At 39.9% G+C, this 27,375-nt stretch overlaps 1 protein-coding gene across 2 annotated transcripts; it reads right to left on the reverse strand.

Annotated features, from left to right (window-relative positions):
• Positions 1–26,149, reverse strand: LOC140921147 (uncharacterized). 2 transcript variants are annotated; one of them, XM_073371114.1, is made up of 4 exons: positions 26,045–26,149; positions 24,310–24,382; positions 6,401–7,563; positions 1–3,410 (listed from the first exon to the last, which is right to left on the reverse strand). In XM_073371114.1, exons 3-4 carry the CDS (start codon positions 7,497–7,499, stop codon positions 22–24), a joined length of 4,488 nt encoding a protein of 1,495 aa, XP_073227215.1. In that variant the 5' UTR covers positions 7,500–7,563; positions 24,310–24,382; positions 26,045–26,149; the 3' UTR covers positions 1–21. The 2 variants fall into 2 exon arrangements, with proteins under 2 accessions (XP_073227215.1, XP_073227216.1); XM_073371115.1 differs by lacking the exons at positions 24,310–24,382; positions 26,045–26,149 and adding an exon at positions 20,481–20,621.
• Between the last annotated feature and the right edge of the window lie 1,226 nt (positions 26,150–27,375).

A 27,375-nucleotide genomic window follows, 5' to 3' on the forward strand; every position in this document is an offset into this window, starting at 1 on the left:
AGTCCTTTCCACCGGCAACATTTAATAACTTCCCAGAAGCGGATCACTGGGATCATCAAACACAGTTTTCTCACAGAGCTCCCTTATTTCGAGTGCCTTACGTATATGATGAGAAGATAAGTCATGCTCGCCCAAGGCCTTATAAGTGCGACCCAGAAGCTCCTCTGTATCGGCCGTGAGGGAATGATGTCCGAGGATATCACTTCTGATAGTTGAAGCTGTCAGCAAAGACTCCAATGCGCCGCTAAAGTCGCCCAAAGCGTACTGCGATTCACCGAGACAGTGATAGCTGAGCGCTGTATCTTGGTGGCTGTCACTAAGCAATTTTGACCTTAATTTTGATGCTTGCCGAAAGGACCTGACTGCAGCCTTAAATTCCGCCATCTTAAATTGAATTGATCCCAGAAGGTGTAGCTCAGTAGCAGTGTCTACGTGTTCAGGCATTATTTCCAGCCTTATGTCAACAGCTTGCTGACAAGCACTAAGGGCGTCACTGTTCTTCTCCATTTCAACATAGACTTCACTCAGATTATGAAAGCATCGGGCAGTATCTTGGTGAATGCCGTTCAACACTCTTCTTAACTTAACAACCTTGGACCATTTTTTTGCAGCCTTTTCAAACTTGCCCATTTTGTAATAGCAAAATGCCAAGTCATCCAAGCTCGAGGTTGTCAAGAGGTGATCGTCACCCAAGTGTGTCTTCCTAATCCGTAAGCCTTGCAAATGCGCGTTTAGAGAATCATCGTACTTACCCCTATTTAAGAGAATCCTTCCAATGCCATGGCAAATAAAAGCAGTATCCTCATGATTCTCAATACCCAATTTTTTCCTCAAATTTAGAGCACGTCGATACGACTTTTGAGCCTCTTCATATCTTTCCATCTTCATATACACCTCGCCTTCGTTAGTGAGAACATTTGCTGTCTCAACGCAATCCCCTAGGTGTTCTTTCGTTAACTTTTTCGCCCGCCCAAGTAACATGAGAGTTTTGTCGTAGTCTTCGTTTGCATCAAAACAATGACTTAAATTGTTATAAATACTTCCCAGAATTCTGATGTACTTAGCAAAGTCATCTCCCTTTGACTTAACTACAATACCTTCAAGTTCTTCACAAGCAGCCAAGAAATTGTCGACATCACCAGTAGTAGCACTGGTATTTTGAAAGACTTCAAAGAGTGAAGTCAACAAAGCCACAGTCAGGTTGATCACCTCTTTGTCAAGCGCTGATTCCGTCATTTCTTGTAAAAGATTTCTTTGTATTTCTAAAGCTCTCTTAAAGGAACAATGAGCAGCCTCATATTCCTTTAACTTGCTTTGCGCCAAGCCTAGGGCATGGTAGTTTCGAACCGTGTCTTCATGGTTTCCTCGGTCGTTCTCCAGCTGAGCAGTTATCATGTGGAAACCTTCTGCTGCCTCCTGATAACAAGCCAATCTGTCTAACGCGTTGCAGCAAGTCTCCATCACCCTGACACGGATCCGACCTTCTTTAAACGACACCAGAAGACCTTTGTGCAACCTCAAAAGGGAACTGGTGACAGGAGTAGATAGCTCAAGTTTCATCTGATCACCAAGAGCTTTGTAAAGAGGGGGAAGCAAATCAGCTATTACACCAAAGATGAAAGCATCTCGTTCAGCGACAGAACTCTGAAGACAGTGAAAATTTGATTCTTTAGATGATGATGGAGTCTCTTTTAGAAAAAGACTACAAAATGCAGGGGACAATGACGAAGCCTTACTCTCTTCACTACAGACAGTTTCAAATAGTGACGCCATTTCATCGTTTTCCTGCTTCCTGAAGCAAACGGCAAGAACATGGTAGGCTAAGATCTTAAGAACGTTTTCATCATGGTCCGTACTCGCAGAATGTACAAAACGCTCAAGAAACGATATTCCCTCTTGAAGCTTACCATTGAGAAGATGATAAAAACCAAAACAACAAAGAAGTTTTGGTGGGCAATCACTATCATCAGTAATTCTACCTTGCAGGGGATGGTGTTCATTTTGTTCATGGTCGTAGAACCAACCCAAACAACCACAGTACTTGGCAGCGAGTAGCTTACGCTCACCGTCCCAATGATTCCTTTTCTTTGCCTCTTCAACCGCAGCGTCATAAAGCCTTATATACAGCAATTCTTCGTCATATAACAGAGAGAAGAGAAAAAACTCTGCCTTTGACAACACGTGAACAGTCTTGTTGTAAAGTTCATCTTCGCTGGCTCCACTAAGCAGGGATAAAACGATCTTCTCTCGCTGACAGACAAAAACTTCGAAGGCGTCATTTGAATATCCCGTAAGAAACATTTCACTAGCCTTTTCAAAATTAGTGATATTATATTCATAGAAACAAAGTTGTGCTGTGTGAAATACTGCTCTTATTTTATCGTCACTTAATGTCTTTTCGACTACAAAGGATCGCAGCAGCGGATGAATTGAGAAAGATCCAAAATCGTTGTTGCTTTCTATTAGAGATTTTCTTTCAAGCGATCGTAAAATTCTCTTGCTTCTCGTAGATCTTTCTGATTCTGTCAGCTGAGGTAATACAGCTCTAGCTTCTTCCAGCCCAAAGGTACCAGGGAAAACGGCCAGAGATACAAATGCTTCTTTCTCTTTCTCTCCAAGTCTTAGAAAAGACCTGTTGATTACATTCTTCAGCCTCGCTTCGTCAGAATACGATTCATTGTCCAAAACCTGGACAATTGTTGAATGTTTTAACTCTTCTAGAACTTCATCACATGACAGATGTTCTTCTCTCATGGAGCTACACATCAACTGCATAGCCAGGGGAACCTGTCCACATTCTTTCATTATGCTTCGGCAGTTATTCGTCGATACGTCTGGTAACAACACCTCAACTAAGCTGGCAGAGGATATTTCATCCAGTTTTCCAACTTTTTCTAGATGAAGGGCAACTCTGTACCCCAAGTAGTCTAGCGATTCACGAGTCGTGAAGAGAAGTTTGATATGAGAGATTTCAGCGAGAATGTCTTCCGTTAATTTAAGAACTTCTTCTTTGGTTTTGGTGTCTCCAGATTCCAGTAGGTCGTCAGCGTTATCGAGAATTAATACGAATGGATTTTGGACTTGTCGTAAGCACTGAATAAGCCAGTGGGAAGGCAAGAGATGAGGTGTCTGTTTGACATCTGCGAAAATACTGAGCAGCTTTGAGATGAGCTCATCTTTGCCTCTCATTCCTCGTAGGGATACGAAATATACTGGAATCCTATTTTCCAGTAGTCGATGTGCTATGTTAATTGCCACTGAAGTCTTTCCAAATCCTGGTGAACCCCAAATGTCTACCAGACGAGTATTTTCGCTACCTGTCAAGTGGTCCAGGATTGCCTCGCACTCTTTTTGACGACCATAAAAGTGGGGAATTTCATTAGGCACACAGGATTCAGGAACCACGTGACCTAAATGGCAATAACACGTTATCAAGACGGGGTCATTTCAAACATAATTAGTTTATCGATTTGGTTGAGGGTCCCACTAGAATACGCTTCAACCCCTTTAGGTTGAAACGTAGTTGTGATGAGCTGACAAAATCTAGTGCGCTCAAGGCAGAACACATTCAATCTAAATACATAAAATTTGTTTCTTATGACGCAGTTTCTCAAGGTTTCATACCCAACTGTTGTCGGCGTGCGCAATGGCGTAAAAGTCATTCATGAGCCACGGAAAACTTCTGATTCCGCGGTAAGACTTTTTCAACGAAAAGCCTTTGAAAGGCATAGTTGATACACACGAGCCTATAGACAAAGGACACACGGCTGACGACACAGAGTTGCTTTCTTTGTATGTCTGCAGGATATATTGTTTGGTTTTTGGTTTTTTTTTTCCCAACATAGCGCACAGTCCTGAACACTTTCGTGATTATCTCGGATTTAACACGTGATTAGGCCTCGAAAAAAGGTTAGAGGAAGAACAAACCTAAACAAGAAATAGCATTGGTGACAAGGAAAATCCGTAAATTAGAAAAAATCTTTCAACATGTACAGCCCAGCGCTAAGAAGCAAGTGTGTTGCTTTACATTCCGTTATTTACAGGACAAATATATTTCATTTACCCCTGTGTATGTTTTGTTATCCTGATAAATCACAAGCACAAGACTTAATATTAAACGCGGCAAGAACATCAGTAACACACACACTCCTACTGCTAAAGTGCGATTTTCTTGTTCTTAAGGTATTTTGATGTCATCTGGGATCTATAACTGAAGACACAAACAGTAAAATGAAATCTGTAGTTGTTAAATAATTGCTAAGTTATTAATAGTCGCGCTCGCCAACTGTCATCACCTAGAGTGACTCTTAGGCTACGTACGTTTACACAATACCTGCCACTACGAAAAGCACTCTGGTATAGTTTGAGCACCCATCCGATTAATGTGACTCTCCACTTGAAAGATCGGCGCGAAGCAGCATCGCTCCGTTACAGAAATCGCGACGAGATCACCGTTTTTATGTGAGAACAGAAGCCCTACCCGGTATGGTTTTCGTGCCGGCGCAAAAAGCTATCCGGTAGCGTGAACATAGCCTTATACGCGTCTTTCTTAGCGGTCACGTGCACAAATCCATTTCCCGTGTGTCTGTTCAGTTGTAGATCACAGATGACATAAAAATTTGTTAAAATTAGATATTCAGTGGCATACAAACCGCCGGATTTTTTAATAACTTTTACGTAGAGTAAACATATATCGAAGGCTAGTGGATCAAAGCAAGTTACATGTATTTGTTGTAGAGATTTGGAATGTACTGCCACCTAACGTGGGAAAACGAAGAAGAATGATTTTAGCCTAATGGTAGCCTGTACACAGCCGTTGTTTTATTATTTTTTTTTTCGAAAACATCGGCGAGCGCGGAGCGCGAGAAAGAAAAATAAAGATCGTCTGTAAACATCTTTGGGAAAAAAAGAGGTATGTTGAGTCCCTCCCCCATGTCAACGCCTTATCGTTATCACCTCTGCTTTTACAGTACCAATTAAATTGGACCAATGTGTAATTGGCTTAAGTTAGCTTAAGTACGCAAAGAAAAACAATGACACTCGGAGTCGCGTGTTTGTAAAAAACATGTCAGACTGCTTCAACGTCGAAAAAGCCTGCTAAAAGAGGTCCGAAACCAAAAAAAATCGGCCAATCTAATCACTGTAGGGTATGTGGGTGATGGTTATACGTCGATAGTGCTTGGCAATGATCCCGTTCCCTTAAAGCTACAGATAATCTTTGAAAAAGATCTTGGTTTTACCGTTTCGCCAACAGAAGATCAGTCAAGTAGGGTTTGTTCGCTTTACAGTAAAAAGGTTAGAAGCACCTGGGCTGAACTGTTTTCTGTTATTAAAACCAGCTTTCAAGAAAGCGAGCACGACGATGATAGGTTTCGGTTTAAAAGAATGTCCACATCACCTCATGGTTCCGAGGCAAGGTAATGCAATTGCTGAAACGCTAGCTTCTCTCATTGCCTAAACTTGATCATATTTGATAATAGATCGCAATGGCGGCGATGCAACTAATACCACGTTCTTTTCTCTTTGTTTGAGTTTCACTACCGCGAACAACTGGTAAATTTAAAAACTTTTTCCAAAACCCGTGGGAAGAACCGCCACAACATCCTTTTGCCCCAGTAAACCGAAAACAGTCTGGCGCTGCCCTTCTTTGAGCACCTATTTGCTTGAAAACTGTGCCAACAGTCGTCAAGCACGCTTTCCATAGTCTACACTCCGAAACAAAAGATATGGTCAACACAAGCTTGTAGTATGACTGCAGCCCAAGTTCACAATCTATGTTACTTTTTTTATGCAAATTACAATATATTATTGGTAAGTGTCGCGGTTAGCGCGCCCGGCGATAACAAACGCTGCTACTCGCATGACGCGATCGTGATGAGTCGTTGACATGATGATGACAGGATAATCGCCGTTCAGCCAATGGTAATTTGCTTTTCTCGGGAAAAGCAAGTTTCAGTTGCTTCCAAAGATGTCTACAGACCGTCTACTTTCTTCTTCCCTACCCCTACCTCCTTGCGCTGGCGGTCAATAAATCCCCGCGGTTTTTTATTTTTTATCACGCGCGCTCGACGGACTTTGAAGAGAAAATAGAGGGTCTGTGAACAGGCTAGCCTAATGGCCGTATCCACTTTTTTAATTCATTAGATGCTTTTCACTTCTTATTTCATCTCTGCTTTTCATTCACTGGAGAAACTGTTTTTACATGTCCCAATGTGCGAAGGTGATGCCATCCTTACCCTTTTGTTCGTTCATTATATATTTACCTCTTTTGCTTGACGTAAATGAAGGATGTGTGTGCGCGCTGAGCAGTCCTACCATTATGCTGCCAAAGGATTACGATAAAACTTGCTATTACTGCATAATATTCGCAAGCTATGAAAAAATACAATTTTCCGCTTACCTTTCGAGCGTACCACCTCATTGGCTTGTTTCATATCCTCGACACTAGCTTTTAATTCGTCCATTTCTGTTCTCACATCTGTCAGTACTGTTTTGACTTCTGTCACAAAAACATCCATGTTTTTGTTAACATTTACCACTCCAGCTTTCACTTCGTTAACATTTGACCCAACATCTTTCACCGAAGTTGTCACATCTCCTAGTCCAGTTTTCATATCTTTCACGTGTGCCCCGACATCCTCCACCGTGGTCCTCATGTCTTCCATTCCCGTGTTAACATTCTTGACGTCTGACTCGACTTTTTCCACTTTTGTACGCGTATCTAGCACTTCAGTTTTGACATCTTTCACTTGGGAACAAACATCGTTCACTTCTTTCTTTACATCTTCTACCTCACTGCTTACATTCGTCACGCCCGAGGCGACATCTTTGACTTGATCTTCGATATGGTATATGCCATCCTCGATCGCCCTCAATTTCTCCTGTCTTAACTCTAGTTCCAACTGTTGAACCCTGGCAGTGGGAAAGTCTCCTTCCGCCAGCTTTCCAATACCATCGATCCTGGTAGAGCTTTGTCCAAGTGCTGCGAACGCATCTTTAGATAGCTGTATATACTGGTCAAAGGTTTTCTTAACAATCTCGGAGTTGCTATTGTGGCAAAGACTGTTTCGTAATAAACGAAGCTGATCCAAAGCTAAGGCAAATGTCTCATCGTTGTTTCCCGAAGGGCTTGTAACGTTCGAATGGAATGCCCCGCTGGGTAAACGATAGGGTTTCACATACAGATCGGCTAGGGTCTTTCCTTTCCCGCCTGGAACTGGCACTGCAAAGCTTTGAGCATAGAGAGTGGCTTCAAACAAAGCCGTGCAGTCCCACTCCTTATATGACTTCATGGTTGGCACAGTTTTGGTCTTTCCACCCTCCTTATTAAGGAACATCTTCCTAACTAGTGGCGAGTCATCCCATACCTTGAAGCCGGTAGGAGCAACATTGGTGTCCCACAAGTGTACAAATACCTTGCGCAGCGCTGTTGGAAATTCATCAAGAACAACAGTGGCGAACTTGAAATAGTTCAGTTGTTCCAAAGAAAATGTACTCATGTTCGGCAAAAAAATGATTCAGTGACAGCTCGGGTTGGAAGCTACATCTCACTCAAAGGAAAATCTAAAAAAGGAAATGAAACGCATTTAAATTATTGATCCTTTTGATATTAATTTACCTTGCACGATAAATACGATAAAGTGATGCTACTTAATACGCGACCTAGGTATAGCAGACTGTTACTCACTATTATAAACTAATTCTAATGTCTCCTTTTTTTTACTCGTAGCTCTTTGTCATAAGTTGTTAGTATCTATTTCACACGTTTGGTAAAATCACTCTAATCTCCGCGTAATTAGAGCTGAGATCATCGCAGTTAATGATTTTCCTTCATTCATTATTTCATAATGTTAATAATTGTTTATATTATATTGTTCATTCATTTAAACTATCCAGTTTCCAAAATCATAACATCTTTACTTCCAGGGTAGAACTTCTGTATAAGCATGCAACAAACCGATGACATTCTCGCCTTGAGTGTGCTACGTATAACCTCTACTACTGAAGTCCTTTCATATACTGCAACTATGTACATCAAAGGCAATAAACACTTCGACTGTTTTTTTCAACTCTTGACATGTATGTACCAGTTAGAAAATTCGTCGAAACCACTGGAAAGAGCACCTTAATATCAGTAAACTTGCCAAGTTTGAAAGTGACATCTTAAGCGTGCGAAGATACAGCTCCGGAAGGTTGCCAAAATATAAAGAAGTTTGAATGCTGTGCGGCAAGTTTGTGCCCCCCACCACACACTAAAACGTCAGTCTTTAAAATTTCGCGACTTTGAGATGCTTTATCTCCGTTAGTTTTCAACAAATCACTGTCAAACTTCGCAACATTTATTGAATTTAAGGGCGGTTTTTTCAGCTAGTCGACAGATCTATTTTCCCTGACGTGTCCACGAACAAAGTTAAAAAAGAAAAGTTGGAAAGGTCTATTACACGTCAAGCAATTGCTGCAATGCCTTGTCTTCTTGTTTTTTTTTTCTGAACCTACGCGCAATCTTGAGTGCCAGAATCATCTGACACAGTCATCTCGATTGCTTCGATTTACATGAGAATCGGGCTTTAAAGTTCGAATACTTGTATAACTTCTGTATTTACTTCTGAAAATACTTGAATTCCCATCGCAGGCACCATCTCAACACGGCTGCGTATTAAAAGCCAATGTCTGTAATTTTCGAGAATCGGTTGACAGTCGTGAATTTTTGAATTTCTTCATATTTTGCCCAAATGATCTCTATAGCAGACTTAATTCAAAAATCACATTAAAACTTGTAACGGCATTTTATTTTTTCCTGAATCGGGCAAAGTTTGAAAAACGCTAAATCGGCGCTCTTTCGAGTATGAAATTAGCGAAAATTAAGCATTTTCTTCGCGCTCGTACATAAAAACGTGATGATATCTCTAAATGAAATCAAGTCACAAAGCAAACACAGACTTGTGCTTTATAATTCAGCAATTATCTTAAGGTGATTCCCTAGTTTTGCACTGCGCATCTCTTACTGCGCATAACAAGATGGCCGCCGTGAAAAAGAGCATGTGAAGTAATAATGTTAAAATGGAGTTGACTGAAAAGAAAGGCTATTGGAATTTTTGCTTGCTGTTGTTTCTTGCCGGGGTGAGACTCAATGTGTTGGGAATGTGCATAACGTAAGCAGTACGAGTGTTGCTGAGTTCGACCTCCTCTCGGAGAACCTCGATAGTGGATGTTTAACTTGTGCTTACTCACTTTGATTTTCATTTAAACACTTTCTTTATCACATTGTGTCCTAAATGTGATATCTCGATGTAAATTCTGTAAAAACGGATTTTTTAATACTTTCTTCCCCCTGTCACATACATTCTATTTTGAAACTCGCCCCAGTCCTCTTTCAAAAATCGGAGAAAATGCGTTTGGTGCGCACTTTCTGCAGCTCTACCGCAAAAACGAGTACGGTGACCCCCATTTTTTATTTCATGATTGTTATAAGGACAGTGCTCCCTTTCGATGAGAGAAAAATTGGCACAAATCTAAGTTCAGTTTTTTGGCAATTTTACTAAATTGCACGGATTGAGCCATCACGGGTCGAAAAGGGCGCGTCCAATTTAATTCTACTTTGGAGCGTAAAGTAAAAACAAGGGCATTAAAAGGCATTTTTCTGGTACGTAAGTGGATAAACAATACATTTAAGTCAAATTCTGTATGATGTCACATGCATCATCGAAAAAATCTCTCCTTTTTGTCTAGTTTTGCGCTGCCTGCGGTTTTCGTAAAAGGGTCCTAAATAGCCGTATTTGTCAGTATTGTGACGTCAAAACGAGCACGGTGACCCCCACTTTTTATTACTTTTTTATCATCTTCTTGACTTGTTACATCAGTGTACCAAGTTTTAGCTAAAATCTATGTTAGGTTCTTTTACTATGGAATCACCTTAAATGTGGCTGTGTCGGCCGCAAGAAGAAACACGATTTCGGCTCTTTTCAAAAATGACAAATTTGACCTAACTTCACCATTGAAAAAAGCAATTGATACATGGAATTTCAACATGAAACAAACACTATTTTAAAGCACATCCTTTGCCGTTTCTTGTGTTAAAAATTTTTTGGCGGCATTACTAAAGTGCGTCGCTGAGACACCGAAACGTGCAGGGTAGTTTCGCACGTTGGAACGCTCAAACAAGCTAGCCGCGACTGTAGGCACACAAAAGTTTTTGCAAACTTAGCTTCTTTTACAAGGGGCACATTACGGGAGGCTCTTAAAATCTTTTGAAAAACGCTTTTCAATTTGATGGTTACAAAAAAAAACTAAGTAGATTAACACTGCATTGGATTGCACGCAAGTAGCTGAAAAAGACGACGCTCAGATTAAGTCCTCATTGAGTGTAAATATTGACCTTGAGTTTCTGCACCTAAAATAAAGCCGCTAGAAACGGCGTGCTAGCTCTAAATGGGATTCGAGATCTCTAAGAATTTACTTACCACAGTCGTTTCAACTGCAAGTGGCCGCAGTTTACTGAAATCTTCCGTGATGAAAGCCGGTGTGTGATCTGAGTCTGGTCACGCAACCGTACAGAAAAGGATGAATCGTCGCACGAGTGTACAAGAAAAAATAAAATGACAATGAACACTGTTTTTTTTTTAGTTTTATATTTTATATTCTCCAAAACATGTGGAACTAAACTTGATTTTAGAATGTACCAGCCGAAACTCAAATAGAGAAAGAAAACAAACAGAGTTACTAAGCCGAGTCTGCAAAACTTTTCACACTAGTTTTCTTTTATTTGCACTTAACCTTTTGAGCCTTTGCTTGTGATAAACTAATCTTAACCCCGCTTGGCGTACAGACCTCTCTATCGATCACCTCTGTATGAATTGAGTGGTTTAGGTACACACGTACGCCATATACCACATGAAGGTAGAGCAGGGAAATGGAAACTAGTAAAACTGTTTAAAGAAAATTGGCCAATGCTCCGCAAAAGAACGTTCCTGAAAAACCACAAATCGACAATGGACAATGGACACATTTGATAAGCGAAATACAAGTATTTAACTTGTCTAAATTACTGAAAGGTATTGCTTTGCTCCTCTGCAGCACGGGCATCTTCTGGCGAGACCTCAACCTGTTGTTGACGAATTGTACTTTATCTGATCCCACGCCCCCGAACAGAGGCCCTTAAAGGCCAGTCTACACAGTTTGGCCTTGGGCCAGAATGCACGTACTGCTAGCTCCTACCTAAAAAAGGGAACAGTCACCTGGCTCTATCCGCCACCACCCCCCGGCACTTGTTCGCACGCTAGAAAATAAACCAATTCACTGACAAGTTTTTTTTTCATAACGCCAAAATCCGTCGCGTAAATGAAAAAATGCTTTAAAATCCCTCAGCCATTTTACTTACTATCTTTTAACCAAATACGTTGCGGAGAAAAGAGAGAAAAGGCTCAAAATAGCCTTTCATTTCTATTTAAATTTCAGATGGAGAATGCCCTTTTCCTAGGTCTGCACCAGCAGTGACTTGCGTGCTAAAAGCCCTTCGTAGTGGTGTCTCTCAGGCAAAAAACGACCGCCTAGCGGCGAGGAGCAAGGAGAGAAGTTAGCGGCCCTTTCCGAAAAGAAAAAAAAGTGTAAAGGCAGCAACTTCGTCGCTCAGAAAACGTCTGCGTTTATAATTTTCTTCAGCCCGCACAGAGTCATCAATTAATGTGCCTTTACGGACCCCTTTTAAATGAGCAGCCAGTAGGCTGTTCTGGAACGCTACAACGTGATTTGTGCTCCGCCACCCGGAACCAAGCATTTAGCGGTGGTGAGGAAAAACTTTTATTTTCATGCGCCAATTTTGTGGATCAAACAAAGTCTGCTAGCTCTAAATGTAGTGATCAAGACATGAATTTTTGTATGTGTAGGGTTGATCCTAATGGAGAACCCAGTGCCAACCAACCCACCCATCTCTTCCTCCTGCCCTAAACTTAAACAAGCTAAGTAGACTTTTCATGACGTTAGCATAGTCACCTGAGACCTCTCGCGTGCTCGTCTATTTTCGAAACGAAAAAAGAGTGTAAAAGCTGCACCTTCGTCGCTCAGCCGAAACGTCTGCGTATATTATTTTCTTCAGGCCATACAGCGTCATCAATCGATGTGCCTTTATGGACCCCTCTATGAGCAGCCAGTAGGCTGATCTAGAACGGTACCACGTGATTTGTTGCACCGCCACCCGGAACCAAACATTTAGCGGTGATGTGGAAAAACTCTTATTTCAGTCATGCGCCAATTTTTGTGGATCAAACAAAGATCACCTAACGTAAATGCAGAAAACCTTACTTGTATCATTAGCATGGTAGGGTCGATGTTTGGTTATTCTTGGGTTGCACGTGACGTCACCAAAAACCAAACTAAGAAACTATCGATTCTCCTGAGTTTCTACTTTCACGAGGTATTACAGTACATACACATCTTTACATAAATTAATTTTTGGTTCGAAAGGGTTCTTCGTTTTGCGAGAGAGGACGCTTGAATTTCCAGGCTTTGCGTGACGCGGCATTTAGCTGGCGGCCGGGAAAGCTCTTATGTGGGTTAAAAACATTACCGATTTTGGGAGATTTTGCAATCTAAACATTCCTTGTCTCAGAATAAATATTACTGTAATTTTTATGAGTTCCTCAAGCGAAGAATTCACGCGTTAGTAGGAAAACTCGAAAACAGATGTTTCTGTTGGTATCCGGCGGCCATATTGGTGTTCCTGAAAGGGACACCAACATGGCGTTTCCATACAAAGCTTTATAAATTTAGGTAAACCGTTTTTCCCAATATCTCGCCTTTGAAATACTTCAGAGACCTGATTCTTGGCAAGGGTTTTTGTATATTCATCTTTTTTCATTTCCCAGATTCTAGTCCTTCTGTATTGACTGGTTTGCATTTTTATTTTTCTTTGCGTGACAGTGCAAGCCGGGAATTGCCCTACATACTCACGTGACTAACAAGTCAGGAGCATACCAAGTGACTCACGACATCTTTTCTATGATCGCAATAAATTCAGCATTACTGGGGCCACAGGCGCCACAAACCAAGTTTGAATATGTGCGAGATGCTATACGAACATACAACAAAGACTTGCACCGTAAAACACTTATACCAGGAATTTCTTTTCCGGCGCGTTACGCGTCACGCACTTCCGGAATGTCATCTTCCCTCGTGTTGACAGATTGAAAACATATACAAACTTAACTTTGATTCTGCCGTGATGCAGAATTTAGTCAGCGGTACTGTGAACCCGTCTAGCATTTAAGTTCAGGTAAGTAAATAACTTTTCTGATTTCAAGGTTTCAATACGATTAAAACTATAGCAAGCGAGTATTTCGACAATATTCCCCCCTACTAACTGTGATTTGAACTGCGTATTCGTGTTTCTTCATTATGGTTTATCGCAAAAATCAGCTGAAAGGAATCATGTTAAACCGAGCAGAAACGCCGAAATATAATCTGAAACCGTTACAACTCTGACTAGGGTTTAAATGTCGAAGTAACTTATGTTTGCGAAGGATTAATATTCCAAGCGTCGAAACTTGCTTGTTGCACGTGCTTTCCTGGTGTCAAAATACCGTTCAGGTTTTGGTCTCTCGAAGGTGCGCATTTGAAATGCCGCCAGAAATATTTTAACACAAACAACAGCAAAGGATATGCTTCAATACAGTTCTTGTTTCATATTGAAATTCTATGTACCAACTGGGTTTTTACGATGGTGAAATTAGTTCAAATTTGTCATTTTTGAAAAGTGTTTCTTCTTGCGGCCGGTACAGTCACATTTAAACGGTTTATTTAAAGTTAGTTGCTGAATTATAAAGTAAAAATGTGTGTCTGTTTTGTGACTTGATTTCATCTAGAGATATCATTTCGTTTTTATGTACGAGCGCGAAGAAAATGCTGAATTTTCGCTAATTTCATACTCGAAAGAGCGCCGATTTAGAGTTTATCAAACTTTGCCTGATTCCTGAAAAAATAAAGAGCAGTTACAAGTTTTAACGTGATTTTTGAAATTAGTGTACTATAGAGATTATTTGGGCGAAATATGAAGAAATTCAAAAGTTCACGACTGTCAACCGATTCTCGAAAATTACAGACATAGGCTCTTAAGTACATCATTACAAACAAGTGACTTCGAGAAGTTTCTAAAATTAGGGAGGGACTTCCCCGATTAATACGACGTGAAAGTAAAGCATATCGACGAGCTTTCGCGCGGAAATTCATAGTAAGCAACCGAATTTGCAATAGACCTTGTTACAGTTTTCGACGCCATCTTGACGAGTTGGCAATGCAAACGCGTGAGAAATTACTGTGTTTGTATGAGAATCTAATAGAGACCTTTAGCATCAGGCAAACCGCAAACCGCAGTTTGCTGTTACGCGTTTGCAGTTTCGCATTGCCGAGATTTCAAACTTTAGCAAGGCGTTCAGTTCAATTCAGTTCATTTTTATTTAGCAAAAATATAATACAATACAAGAAAACATATAGGAATTGTAAGGTTGCAAGGGAGCCCAGAAGAAACCAGAGGGCTTATGACGCCTGGGCTCCCCAGTCTCAAAGAAATAAGCAAAACAAGACGCTGTATTTGGGCGTGGTCGTACTACGCGTACGATTCTTTGAACATGCCTTATTGCAGCTAAACTACTGTCATCATACCTTACCAGAGAAGATAAATCCTTTACTCTACTTGTTTGCTGAACCACACAGTTTACACAGTATGTCCCAATCCAGAACAAAAATCCTGTCATTTCAAGACAATGTTTGAAAATATGCGCATCTTCAATGCCGACATGCTTGGAGCCAAATTGAAACATAGGACATAAGTAGTTACAGCCCAGAGAGTAAGGTTTATCTCAGCTCCACTGATACTGACACAGGAAGATTGACTGACAGATGTGTTTTCACACCCATCAAATTGTACAGGGTGTTCCGGTTACTAACAAGGGCAAATGAAATTCCTTAAGTCCAGTATCCACAAGGATTAATAAGAGAGTAACACACGCCCATTGCATAAACTGCTATAGGGCAGCACTGTTTACAGGAACATTGGTAACTATTAACATTTGATATAGTATAATGTTCAACATTGCTTGAGAAAAGATGAGCTTCAAAGATGGCAATATGTACACCTTTAAGTTCAGATATATATATTAATATATCCTCATTCCTATGTACAGTCTGGAAATATTGCACTAATTTATGCATGGATGGTATTTCCAACAATACACATGTCCCTTCACTATGACTGTTATGATACATATCTCTAGCGTGAGAATCAAATACTTTATATTCCCCAGCCTCAACGTTGTAGATACCAACACCAATAATTGCCACCGTTATAATGAATGAGTTGTAGTTCAGTGCCAAGAGTGTTTCAAATGCTGTACCCTGTGAGTGGCATATACAGTAGTGATACCCCTCAATTCTGGGATCATGGATGTTACAAGTATAGCTGTCACTGTATTCAAGGTGGAAAAATTGCTCAAACACTGTACCCATTCCTGGCAATTCTGTTAACATTAACACAGATTGTCTTGCAAGCAGTGACAGACTAGAATATAATTGAATACCAACCATCATTATTTGAGTCATATCATCAACTGACGTAATCTTTGTTATTTTTTTTCTGTAAATTAAAGCGCACAGATTCATTGGCAGTGCGACACATTGTTGTCCAGCATTTTCTCCAAATACTGTAACGTTTCGTTGACAGTATGCAGCATGAATTGTTTTAGTAGCATCTACATAACCTGAAGGTCCTGGATTCTTCTCGATATCAGTACAAAGCTTAAATTGGCCAAACTTAACCCGGTGATTCAAACTGTTGTAAGCACCATAAAATGGATAATTGCATGTACAGAGGGGCAAATTCTTACTTAAAAGCCTATTTGGATATCTCATTCCACCTAAATCGCCTGTGCTTCAATGCTTAGACGACAGATACACCTTCCCTCGTTAACGAACTAGTTTTGGAGTTGTCCTTTAATTAAAAACCTCACACTGTTACAGTTACTTCTGTACCTGTTTAAGTGTAAACCTTTTCTATTTTTAACGTAACAATGAATTTTAGACGACAATGGTGTATTTTTCCGAATACCCTTCCATACAAAAAGCGTCACCTTCTGTGTTTTCTGTAACAAAGATTTTAATTTTTTTTTAATCGGTAGTCTGCTAGGTGCACGATCGCGTCGAGAAAAATGACTAACCTTATTTAAACCAACGGAATTGTAAGTTCTGTTATTAATAAATTTCCCACGACGAGATCTCAATTCAACTTCTTTTATTTCCTCCATAAAACAATTTTCCTTCTGTACAACTAGCTCATTACCTTCTCTTGTCGTCAGCTCGCTGCCATCAAAACACTCTAACACAAAACTTGCTGATAATGCAAAATCCCGACGCACAGCATCGTACGTGTACCGCGTCACAATATACACAAGTAGATGAAAAACTCGGCACAACACGCAAAACAAAAACAAGCACATTAACCGTCACCCTGCTAAACAAAATTGAAATAATAAAAAGAATTGTTACAGTTATCACAGTAGTTCCAAAAGAAGCCTCAGTCCCTTTTGGTTTCATTTGTTGACAATCGTCTCTTCCTTCATCGGAAGAGATTTTTATCACAGGCAACTCGTTGTGTTCCACAGTGCAAAAATCAAAATCACTATTGTCACACTTATAACCAGCTACACAAATCTTGCGACTCTCAAACTTATTAAACATTCCTATGTTCAAAATCATCCATTTTATACGTACACTCCTGATATTCCGATTTGTCATTGCGTCCATGGGGTGTCTTTGATATCATTGAATGTCTTGATAATTTCCTTTGTTTTTCTTTGAGTTCGCGGACCAGCCCATTCCGAAAACACTCAGTGTTATTTTTTAGTGTGGGCCTACCGCGAATAGTGTGTGCATTTGTAAAGTTTAACCTGGGATAACATAATTAAACAATATATTAACACGTTCCTCGAAACGCAGAGGCCAAATGTTATCCAAATTGCTTCTTACTGCTGCTTCGAAAAAATTTCGGATCAAACGATATCCAAATCGTCCCACATTGGATAATCAACTCGACCTAACAAAATCGACCAATCACAAAATAAGGAAAAGAAAATGGACATAAAATAAATTCAGCACATTCAGATGACCTCTTAGGAAACATGCAATTAAAACTGTCTTTCTATGATTGGTGCATTTGGATCCTCTCGTCAAAAAAATTTCAGACGCCAATCATCTTAGCGGACCTCTTAGGAAACGAAAGTTTACATCAACGGGTTCAAAAGGTCATTGTTTGTGATTTGTGATCGGTGGATTTCGATCCGTTTTTTGAGTTTCTGTGTTTCAAGTTTCGTCGCTTGCGATCTTATTGTGACCAAAACCCGACGTTAATATTCCAAATATTTTTGATAGATTTCATCCCTGGACTTCAGACTTCCAAATTTCGACGAGGTAAAAATACTGAAGATTCAGATTAACTTTTGAGATCGTAAAAGTGTGATAGTAAAAGTGTTTACGTTAGCACGTAATTCGTGCCTATCGCACATTTGCGTCAAAACAAGCCGTTTCCATTACTCTATTTGGGCCACGCCTAAATAATAAAATGAAATTCGCGGAGTCATCAATAAAAGTAGCAACTAAACAGAGACTGAGTTAAGTTATGAATTCAGTAACAAGATAGAAAAAAAAAATTAACCCTGGAACAGGATACTTTCTTTTGTTCAGTCCGGAATATCCCTAAATTTAAGGACAGGGCCAACTGGTCACGCGACACTTTTCAACCAATGAGAAGGCGCGCTTGTGTTTATCAACAAACAAATCAAAACATCGCCCCAGTGATAAAAAATTTTCAAAACAACGGACGGAGTCGGACAGAATCAGTCATCGTTTCGAGGTTCTCAGGCATATTTTTAAGACTTTTCATGAGGCATACACAATTTTTTTTAAGTGGACAGCGTATCGGAAGCCATATTGGAAGTGTCTCGTGAAATATTCAGCACATTTTGTGGCTTATTCTTCTTTTATCTTTTAAACAACGCGATGTATAGGAGAGATTTTGGTCGGCTTTCAAGGTAGGTGAACAACTTGTATCTATTATTTTTTCGATTCACAGATTTTTTACGAAGTTCTAAATATTTTTCCTCGATTGTCATATCGATTAACTTTTATTATGTTGAATGTGGGGGTGGCAGATAACCTAGAATTTTGGTAAACAATTTTTGAATTCCGAGGTCCAAAACACGTAGGTTTTCCACTCCCGGGTTTCTCACAAAAGCCGTGTTATTACTTTTTTTCGCATAAGTACGAGCCTTTGCCTTTTTTCTTTTCAAGGCCAAAACAACTTTATTAGTGTTATGGATATTCACGTCCAACATCTCGCCTCACTTTGCCGAATTTGCGGGGACGAAATTGAAGATCACAAGCGCAAGGTAGATACTAACCGCTTTGTTTCTGAAATTCACTAATCTGGAAAGATTTAATGTTGTTGGATTCTCCAAATGTTCATCCGCCGTTAAAAAAACAATCAAAGAAACAAGGCAAATCTCAATTGTTAATGCTGTATTTCGCTACTGATTGAACATGCACTCATTATCTGGGATAAAATTAAAACGTTGCAGGTACTACAGCAAGCAAAGAAAGCACCAGATGCGTGAAGTCAACACGAAACAACACAAAAAAAAAAACAAGAAAAATTAATAAATTTCAACTACTTTCTATTCTGGTTATGATGACTGGTTCTTTGATTCTTGTCCTGTAGAAGTTAATAGGTAGTACCAATGCTGTTTTGTACGATCTCAACAAATTTTCACACTCTCTCTAAGGCTATTTTTACACGGGACGAGTTTGCTTCTATCAAAAATCTTGCAAGCCATGCCAGTGAAGCCACGACCTCTGCGATCGGTCCGGAATCAGTTCGAACACCCCAGTGATTCCTTGCAATGATTAATGCTCTATATTCTCTTACATGACATGTTTTCTTTGAAATATTAAATGTGCAACCTAGACGAGTACTGTAAGCTCATCTTTAATTCTGTCCGACTCCGTCCGTTGTTTTGAAAATTTTTTATCACTGGGGCGATGTTTTGATTTGTTTGTTGATAAACACAAGCGCGCCATCTCATTGGTTAAAAAGTGGCGCGTGACCAGTTGGCCCTGTCCTTAAATTTAGGGATATTCCGGACTGTTGTTAGTACGGCAGGAAAGAATATAAAATCGATTTGAACTACGCGTACATTATTTAGGGCCGCCATGTTGTTTTCATCAAGTCGAAGTGCATCACTTTAATCGCCCAAAAATCAGCAATAATTCATTGATTCGAGATCAAAAATCCAACAAACACATCTCAAACGGATATAAAAAGCTAGTTCATACCTTAAAACGCAAGGCTGTACAATTTTTTGTGGCACAAAACCTTGCCGTAAATCATTTACGGCTGGAAGCCCTTCCTACGGTTCAAACGTGAACTGCAAACTGCAAAAGTGACCGCAAGGCCGTGGTCACGTGACATTTTTCGGTTTGCAGTTTCCCATGAAAAACGCGATGCTGAAGGTCTCTAATGTCGTATAATTTCCGTAGAACAGCTGCTCTGAAAAAAAATATATGAATTGTAAACTAAACCTTCACTAACAATTCTGCTGAAAAAATTGAGGGCGTTACATGCACTAAAAGACCTAGAACCATTTTTTTAAATTTTCTATACATTTGTCTGTAAGAAAGCCCGGGAAAAATTACAGACACATATATGGAAAATCTTAAGCAAGCCTCTGGAGAAATTTAACCACAGGTACGCCCCCCCAAATTTTTAAGACAATCCTTTGCTTTGTAGCTTTAGTTTGCAATTGATGCTTTTTTGAGAACAGCCGTTCTACGGAGATTATTCGATATTGGATTCTCATACAAACACTGTAATTTCTCACATGTTTGCCTACTTGTCAACTGTCCGGAATATCCCTAGTTTTAGAGACAGTTGTGACGTCATGGAGCTATTGTTCTCGGGGAAAATGGCGGATAAGACCAGAGGTCACTGATTTCGGGGCTCTCTGGCATATTTCGAAGGCTTTTCATGAGGCATACACAATTTTTATAAGAGTGCTGCGTATTGGAAGCCATAATGGAAGTACCTCGTGATATACTCAGCACATTTTGTTGCTTATTTCTCCTTTTAAACAACGCGATGAAGCCGAGATTTTGGTCAAGGTAGGTCAACAAGTATCTATTATTTTTTGGATTCACAGATTTTTGACGACGTTCTAGATATTTTTCTATGGAGCGGCATCGGGGTCAAAATAACTGGAAGTCTGTTTTTGCCTTCGAGGTACGAGAACGCAACCCCTAATTTCTGTTGGGCGTACTGTGCATTATTGGGTGTCCTGTTCAATTTATAAGGGAGGTTTTTTAGAGATTGCATTTTTGTCGACACACTTTTGCCTCGCTTTAAGGCGCTTGCTTACGTTTTGCCTCACTTTGACGCGCTAACTCACGTGGTGATTCGTGTGTCCTCGGCGTTCATCTTTCAAACGTTTGCTGAGGTCTGCTATTCTGTCTTCGTAAAGCGTATATCTTTTAAAAGTGTGCTGAATCTTCCTGAAGCGTACATATTTCAAGAGTTTGCTGAAGGTCTACCTACTCTACCATCGATGTGTGTTTGCTGAATCAAAAAGTTGTTCTGATTTTTAAAATTTCCGTGGTTTTTTAATATCATTGTAAATTGATTTCCTTTGCTACTAATTTATTCACATTCGTTTTTAACATCTCTCAATTTTTTAAATGTCTCAAATTTTTAAGATCTTTTATTATAATCACTATTTGTACATAGGCTTTTCATCACGATTGTTGTAATATATTTGTTATTATTAATTTTGTTTCTAGAGGGCCACTAGGGAGAATGTACTTTTCATAGTAATTGATGTCATCCTCTTAAAATAAAGGTTATATATAACACGTTCAAAAGCCATATAATTTTTAATACTGAGTTCAGCAAGACCGACGCGCTTGTTCAGTCGATTATCTGATTATCTGAGACTCACAGGGTTATTTCAGTGGCGGATCCAGAAGAGAGCCCCCCCCCCCCCCCCCCCCCCACTTATTTTTGAACCAAAATTTGATGGGCTCCTGACCAAAGGGCCAAGGGAACCGAAAAATTTGGGGGGGGGGGGGGAAGCCGCCCCCACCCCTTAACTCAAGGTCTGGATCCGGCACTGTATTTTTGAAGCTGAGGAACATTCTAGTTTTCTTCGGGGGATTGTTTATTTCGTTGTGTGTGTGTGTGTGTGTGTGTGTGTTGGGGGGGGGGGGGGGGGGTGAATACTTTTTAGATTTGTCTATGTCCGGCCCTCATGCGCGTTCGACCATAAAAAAAAACATTATTTCTCTTTCTTTTCCTGCAAAATTTTAAAAGGTGGCGGAGGAGGGTGATTCTGGAGTAATTTTTTTCCAGAATCCAAAGTCCAGTCCAGGGTCCAGTCTAGATTTTAGGATACCCCCGAAATAGACAAGACAAAGCCACAGGGAGACAAGACGACACAACAAGTAGACAAGGCGACAGAACAAGTAGACAAAATGACATGACAAATCGTCAAGACGACATAACAAGTAGACAAGACGCGTCCTCGTTCCCAGTCGTCATCGGTGATTTCGGATGTGACGTCACCTGCCAGGCTGGTCGGTTCCAAGCCTCCGCTGGTGACTCGGATAGCGCGAACAGGCCTGGGTACGAGGCTGGACAAGACAACAGAACAAGTAGACAAGATGACATGACAAATCGGCAAGGCCGACACAACAAGTAGACAACACGACATAGAAAATAGACATCGAGTTCTTTTTGACCCTGATACCGCTCCATAATTTTTCCTCGACTCTCATATCTATAAACTTTTATGTTGAATGTGGGGATGGTAAGACAACCTAGAATTTTGGTAGACAATTTTTGAATTCAGAGGTCCAAAACACGTGTTCCACTCCCGGGTTTCACGCAGACATGACAGAGCCGTGTTATCCCTTTTTTTCGCATTAATACGAGCCTTTGTCGTTTTCCTTTTCAAGGTAAGCTTATTTATAGTCTTATGGATATTCACGTCCAACATCTCTCCTCACTTTGCCGAATTTGCGGTAATAAAATTAAAGATCATAAGCGCAAGTCCAATGAGGTAGATACTAACAGCCTTGTTTCTGAAATTCACCAAATCTGGAAAGATTTATTACGCGGGATGACGTAGTCAGCCAGCGTCTTAAATTCGGGAGCGCATTCCTTTCGTATTCTTGGGAGTCAAAAATTGCCTTGTTTTTTTAACTTTCCCGTATCCCGTGCCCGTCCCGAAAAATTGTGTGATTTTTATTGGCTGCGACTTCGAATCACATGCACGTCAAGTTGGATTGCACAAGCAGAAAAAAAATACTTCGTCGTCAAAGAAGGGAAAAGTAAGCTTACTGCGTAGATGAGGACAGACTCAAGGAGTGTGCTCTAACGGCACAAGGCTTGGCCTCGGGCGACTGAAAATATTGTCCATAACGCCCAGCCGGGCGACATGCTGGTGTCATGTGAATTCACATGGAACGACCTTTGAACGTCAACGCGCGGCCGCTGCCCGATTTAAAAACATTTTCTTAAAGCATTTTGATAGACATGCTACATACAAGTCGACCTCAAGAGTTTCTTAGCAAGCGGAGCGTTCTTTTTAGGCCGCGAAGCGACTGAGCGGGTTACGATTTCGCAAGTAATAAATTCTAGACAGCAAAATAATCCTTGACTATGAACGTGACAAGCTGGACAGTTTTCGATTTTAACAGCTTTTCAAAATATCATTACATTTTTTCTTTAGATTAGGATGGTTCATTAGTTAGTTTTTCAAATGAAATTGTTAGTTTTGCTCTGACAGGCGTAAAGTACGGTCGGCGACGCGAAACAATAGTTTTGTATTTTAAAAAATCGCTGAATAAACACGGGAGTCGCTCTTGTATGTTTTTATGTTAATTAAATATTTTTACCTGTTTTTTACTGCTATGTCTGCGAGGCTAAAACATAACTTAAGATTGTTATTCCCGTAAAATACGATGTTTAAAACTACGACTATTATTGTGATTGTTTTAGAAACGGGTATAAATCCACAAAGTCCCGCATTGTTTTCCGTGTGGTGACAAGTCATTAAGTATGACGTAATAAAAATAAATACGCAGCTAGCTGCCATCAAATCCACAAAAAGCTAATTTGTCCTGAATATTTCACCGATAATATAGAAAGAAAATACTTCTGCTCCGCGCTTAAACGACGACTTTCCAACAAGATGATCTATTTAAAAGAGATAATAGTTTTGGGGCGGCCGCGGTTTCGTTGAAATCATAGCAGTTTTCCTGGAAAGCTCCACGGGACCTCAGTCAATCCTAAGCGAATTTTCTTTTAACCCTTTACGCCCCAATAGTGTCCAAAATCAATTTTATCCTAACGATATCAGAGTAAAGTCTACGAGAATTAATAAAACGATCTCAAAGAGAAAAATCTTTGACTTTTATCAAATTCTCTCAACTAATTCTTTAAGGAAATGCATGGAGATCAGTTTGGAGAATTTGTATGTGGATATTGGGGCTTAATGGGTTAAACCTACTTATGATTAGTAAAAAGAATAGTGTCCATATTTTTGAACCAAAAATTTTTCTAAAAAATACATTAACAGACCAGAATCTTACTTTTCCATTTAAAAAACATGAAATCTTCGGCGGCGTACTTTCATATGACAACATGGGGGATTTTTTTTTTTGGCACGCTCAGGAGGTCAAAGGATGTGATTTTTCATGAAAAAAAAAATATTCACAAAATTCTGCTTGACTTGTTTAGAAAACAATTTGTTTAATTTTTAACAATTAACTAACAGCTCACTGATTTACTAATTTGGGCGACCAACTTGGAGGCCCGGGCACCCCAGCTAAAATGTTTGGGAGACCAATGGGCTCTATCATAGGCCTGGGTCCCCTAGCTCAAATGTTTGGGAGCCAGAAGGGCTCCCTGAAATTATCCCTAGAGCACAGCCTTGCAGCCCTGTAATTATTGGAAGTATGATACATAACATGCTATTGTTGAATGTGGAAGTGCATTTTTTGAGGACATTAGTAAAGGGAATGCAAATTTTAGTGAATCACCCCATACTCTTAACATATATGGTGGTAATATTGCTGTAAGTTTTGTTTTGAGTAGCAAAGGAACCCCTGTGTGTAACTCATCTTCTAGTGTGGTAGTCGCTAACTCTCCTGCACACATGTGTTGTTGATACACTACTCAACTTTCTATTGCCATTCAATATACCGGTAATTCTTACTTACACCAACACATCCTGTATTCATGCCTTCGGGCGTCTTCTTGTTTACTGTTAGATTCTCCAAACGTTCATCCACACTTAAAAAAAAAATCAAAGAAAGATGGCAAATTTCAACCTTACTGTAAATTTATTGCACTACTCATTGAACACTGATAATCTGCATTGGATTTTAACCTTGCAGGTACGACAGCTAGCAAAGAAAGCACCAGATGCCTGACATCCATGTGCGCTGGCAACACGGAAAGAAAAATTATTAAATTTGAACTACTTATTATTTTTGTTATGATGACTTGGTCTTTGATTCTTGTCCTGTAGAAGTTAATAGGTGGTACCATTCCTGTTTGCTTCTACCAAATATTCTACCATTCTAGTTTTCTTCTATCAAAAATCTTGCAAGCCATTTCATTGAAGCCACAACCTCTGCGATCGGTCTGGAATATTCGAACAACCCAATGAATAAATAATACTTATTCTCTTACATCAAATGTTTCTTTGAGATAGTGCAAAACCTAGAGAATAATGCTCTGTCTGCCTCCATCTGCGGTTGTGAAAAAAAATTTTTGAGCACTTGATCGATGTTTTGGTGAACAAAAGCGCACCTTCTTATTGGTTCAACAGTGTCGCGTGACCAGTTTGCCCTGTCCCTAAATTTAGGCATATGGATCGTTTTCACTGTCACGCAACAAAAAAATAAATTGGAAACCGTCCAGTCATGGTCCAGTGGAAGAAGCCAAGGAAATGAAGTTTTATAAAAGATTAATATGTAAACAATTTGTCCAAGTCTAAGGTCTTTGCAGCTCACAGTTTCTGAGTTATTTGCCGAAACGTTTCGCGCACCTTTGTAGAGCTTTGTGCACCAATATGGCCGCAGGAAATCAACAAAAACATCTGCAGTTCACTTTTTTATAAAAGCTCTTTCATTTCACTCGACAACTAGCATACGTGCGCATAAAGATATCTTCTAATACTTGAAATGGTTATACTGCTGAAAATCAAGAGGAGAAACTTTTTTTCAACGAGACAGCATTCCTATTTTGGTGTCACGCACTGTGAAAACTCGGAAGTTCAAATTGCTGTATTTTCGAAATGAAACATGCTACGAGGATGGAAACTTGTACAAAAGTTTACTTTTTGTTTACCTTCAACCTAGTGTAAATAAGAAATCGTAAAACCTCGATATTTTGACTTTACAATTCGATGACGACATTGTGAAAACCACCTATTCCGCCCTGGTCAATATGGCGTCGAAAACCGTGACAAGGTCTATTGAATTTTAAGGAAAGATGATGTTTTTTACGAGCCTCACGACCAAAAAATTAAAATACAAATAAAAACAAAAAAGTAAAAGTGGCAGCGTTTGAAGAATACCTTTTGCTTGCAGACAACAAATACTGTATGTTAATTTCGATATTAATATTCAACCTTACTTCCGGTTCAACCAAAGATTCAACATCGACAGCAATTCAACATATTCATAATCAAGTTGTATACGTAAAAAGCTGTAAAAAGTAGCTGTCCATGCTAAAGCAAAAGCAATATTTACCTAAATTTAACTATTTAATCTTACAATGAGTTTCCTGTCGCATTAAGCGAAGCAGATTCAATACTGAAAAAGAAAAACGAACTGCATATTTTGTGCGGAGCGTGTCATGATATGAATCGAAAAGTTTTGAACTAGAACGTTAACTAAGTAATGCAGGCCGCTAACTAAGTTTTGGCACATCAAGTTAACAACTCACATGGTAATCCCTGGGAAGAAATGCAGGTAAAATACTCCGAGAAATATTGTAAACACCAACTCAGTCAACAGGCAATTCTAGAGGGTTCCCAAATAACTGTGAACGTCACGTGGCTAAGTAATGATCACGTGGAATGAGTTTCCAGTCCCTCGGGACTGTCACAATCTTCTCCGTAAGGAAAAACTGCAAGAGCTAGCCCTCCCTCGACTCGCTTTGCGCGCCGATTTTTTTCCCCGTTTTTCCCGGCAAAAGGAGTTTGGTTCCCGATACGCTATGAAGAAACAAAAATACCAGTTTCGTTCCGCATTAGACATAAAAGCAATAGATTGTGTAGACCGCGAGCGGTCGTCCTTCTTTCCTGAGAGTGAAAAAGTGTAAGTATGCAAATTAATGATAAACTGCGAGGAAAATGTGCTGCCTTTCTTGTGACATATCAACAAATGGTTAGAGATTCTAGTCTTCTCGGATAAGGACGAAAAACGGTAGCTTCCGTCTCACAGCTCTTTCTCTGTTCCGATTCTTGTGGGACGTAAAAGATCCCACACTACTGTTCGTAAAGAATATAGGGCATAGACCCAGGTGGTGTGGTACAACCTTTCATCGGCTTGGTGACGTGGGTAATGAAGGGATTGATATCAATTTCAATAAAGAAAAAGCGAAGTGATCAAAAAGAGAAACTAAGAGACTACTCGCAGTCTATAGATTGCACTTCTTATGTAAAGAAATAAGCTTAGGCGAGGTGTCTGGAACGAACTATAAAAGAGAACTCGTCAAGCGAGAGCCAAAACTCACTGCTTTTAAAGAAGTTACCGGAAATAAACTTTTTTAAAAATTTTCTTTGACTTTTATTTTGTTTAGGAAAGTGAAATTAAATTGACTAGCAAGCCAGGGGTACATTGTAAGCCCAGCCTCCTCTTCAGCCGCTTTGTTTTTCCAATGGTACGGGCGAGCGAGTGACTGGTGATGAACCGCAAGGGATCATGGGAAAGGTGTCTCCTTCCCGCCTTCCTTTGAGAGAGAGACGTCTGGGTACGAGGCAGTTGTAAGCCTTAATTCATTGCGACAAGAGGCAAACAATGCACTGAATACTAAAAAGATCTGTTTCAGCCGAAAGTGCCAATTCAGCCCTGCAGGCCAAAGTCTGATTCAGGCCCTCCTGGAGCCATTTGAGCACAATAAGCTATTTGCGCGCTGGCGTCATTTCACTGCTACGCCCAGAATCCTTTTCGTTTTTCCTTTCATATTTAAATTTGGTAATCCCAGCGAGATTTAAATAACAAAAGCTTAATTTGCACAAGAAAGCAAACCCCGGAAGGATTCTGGTCGTAGTA

Source organism: Porites lutea, chromosome 12 (assembly GCF_958299795.1).
Source record: "Porites lutea chromosome 12, jaPorLute2.1, whole genome shotgun sequence".
NCBI classification, from domain to species: domain Eukaryota; kingdom Metazoa; phylum Cnidaria; class Anthozoa; order Scleractinia; family Poritidae; genus Porites; species Porites lutea.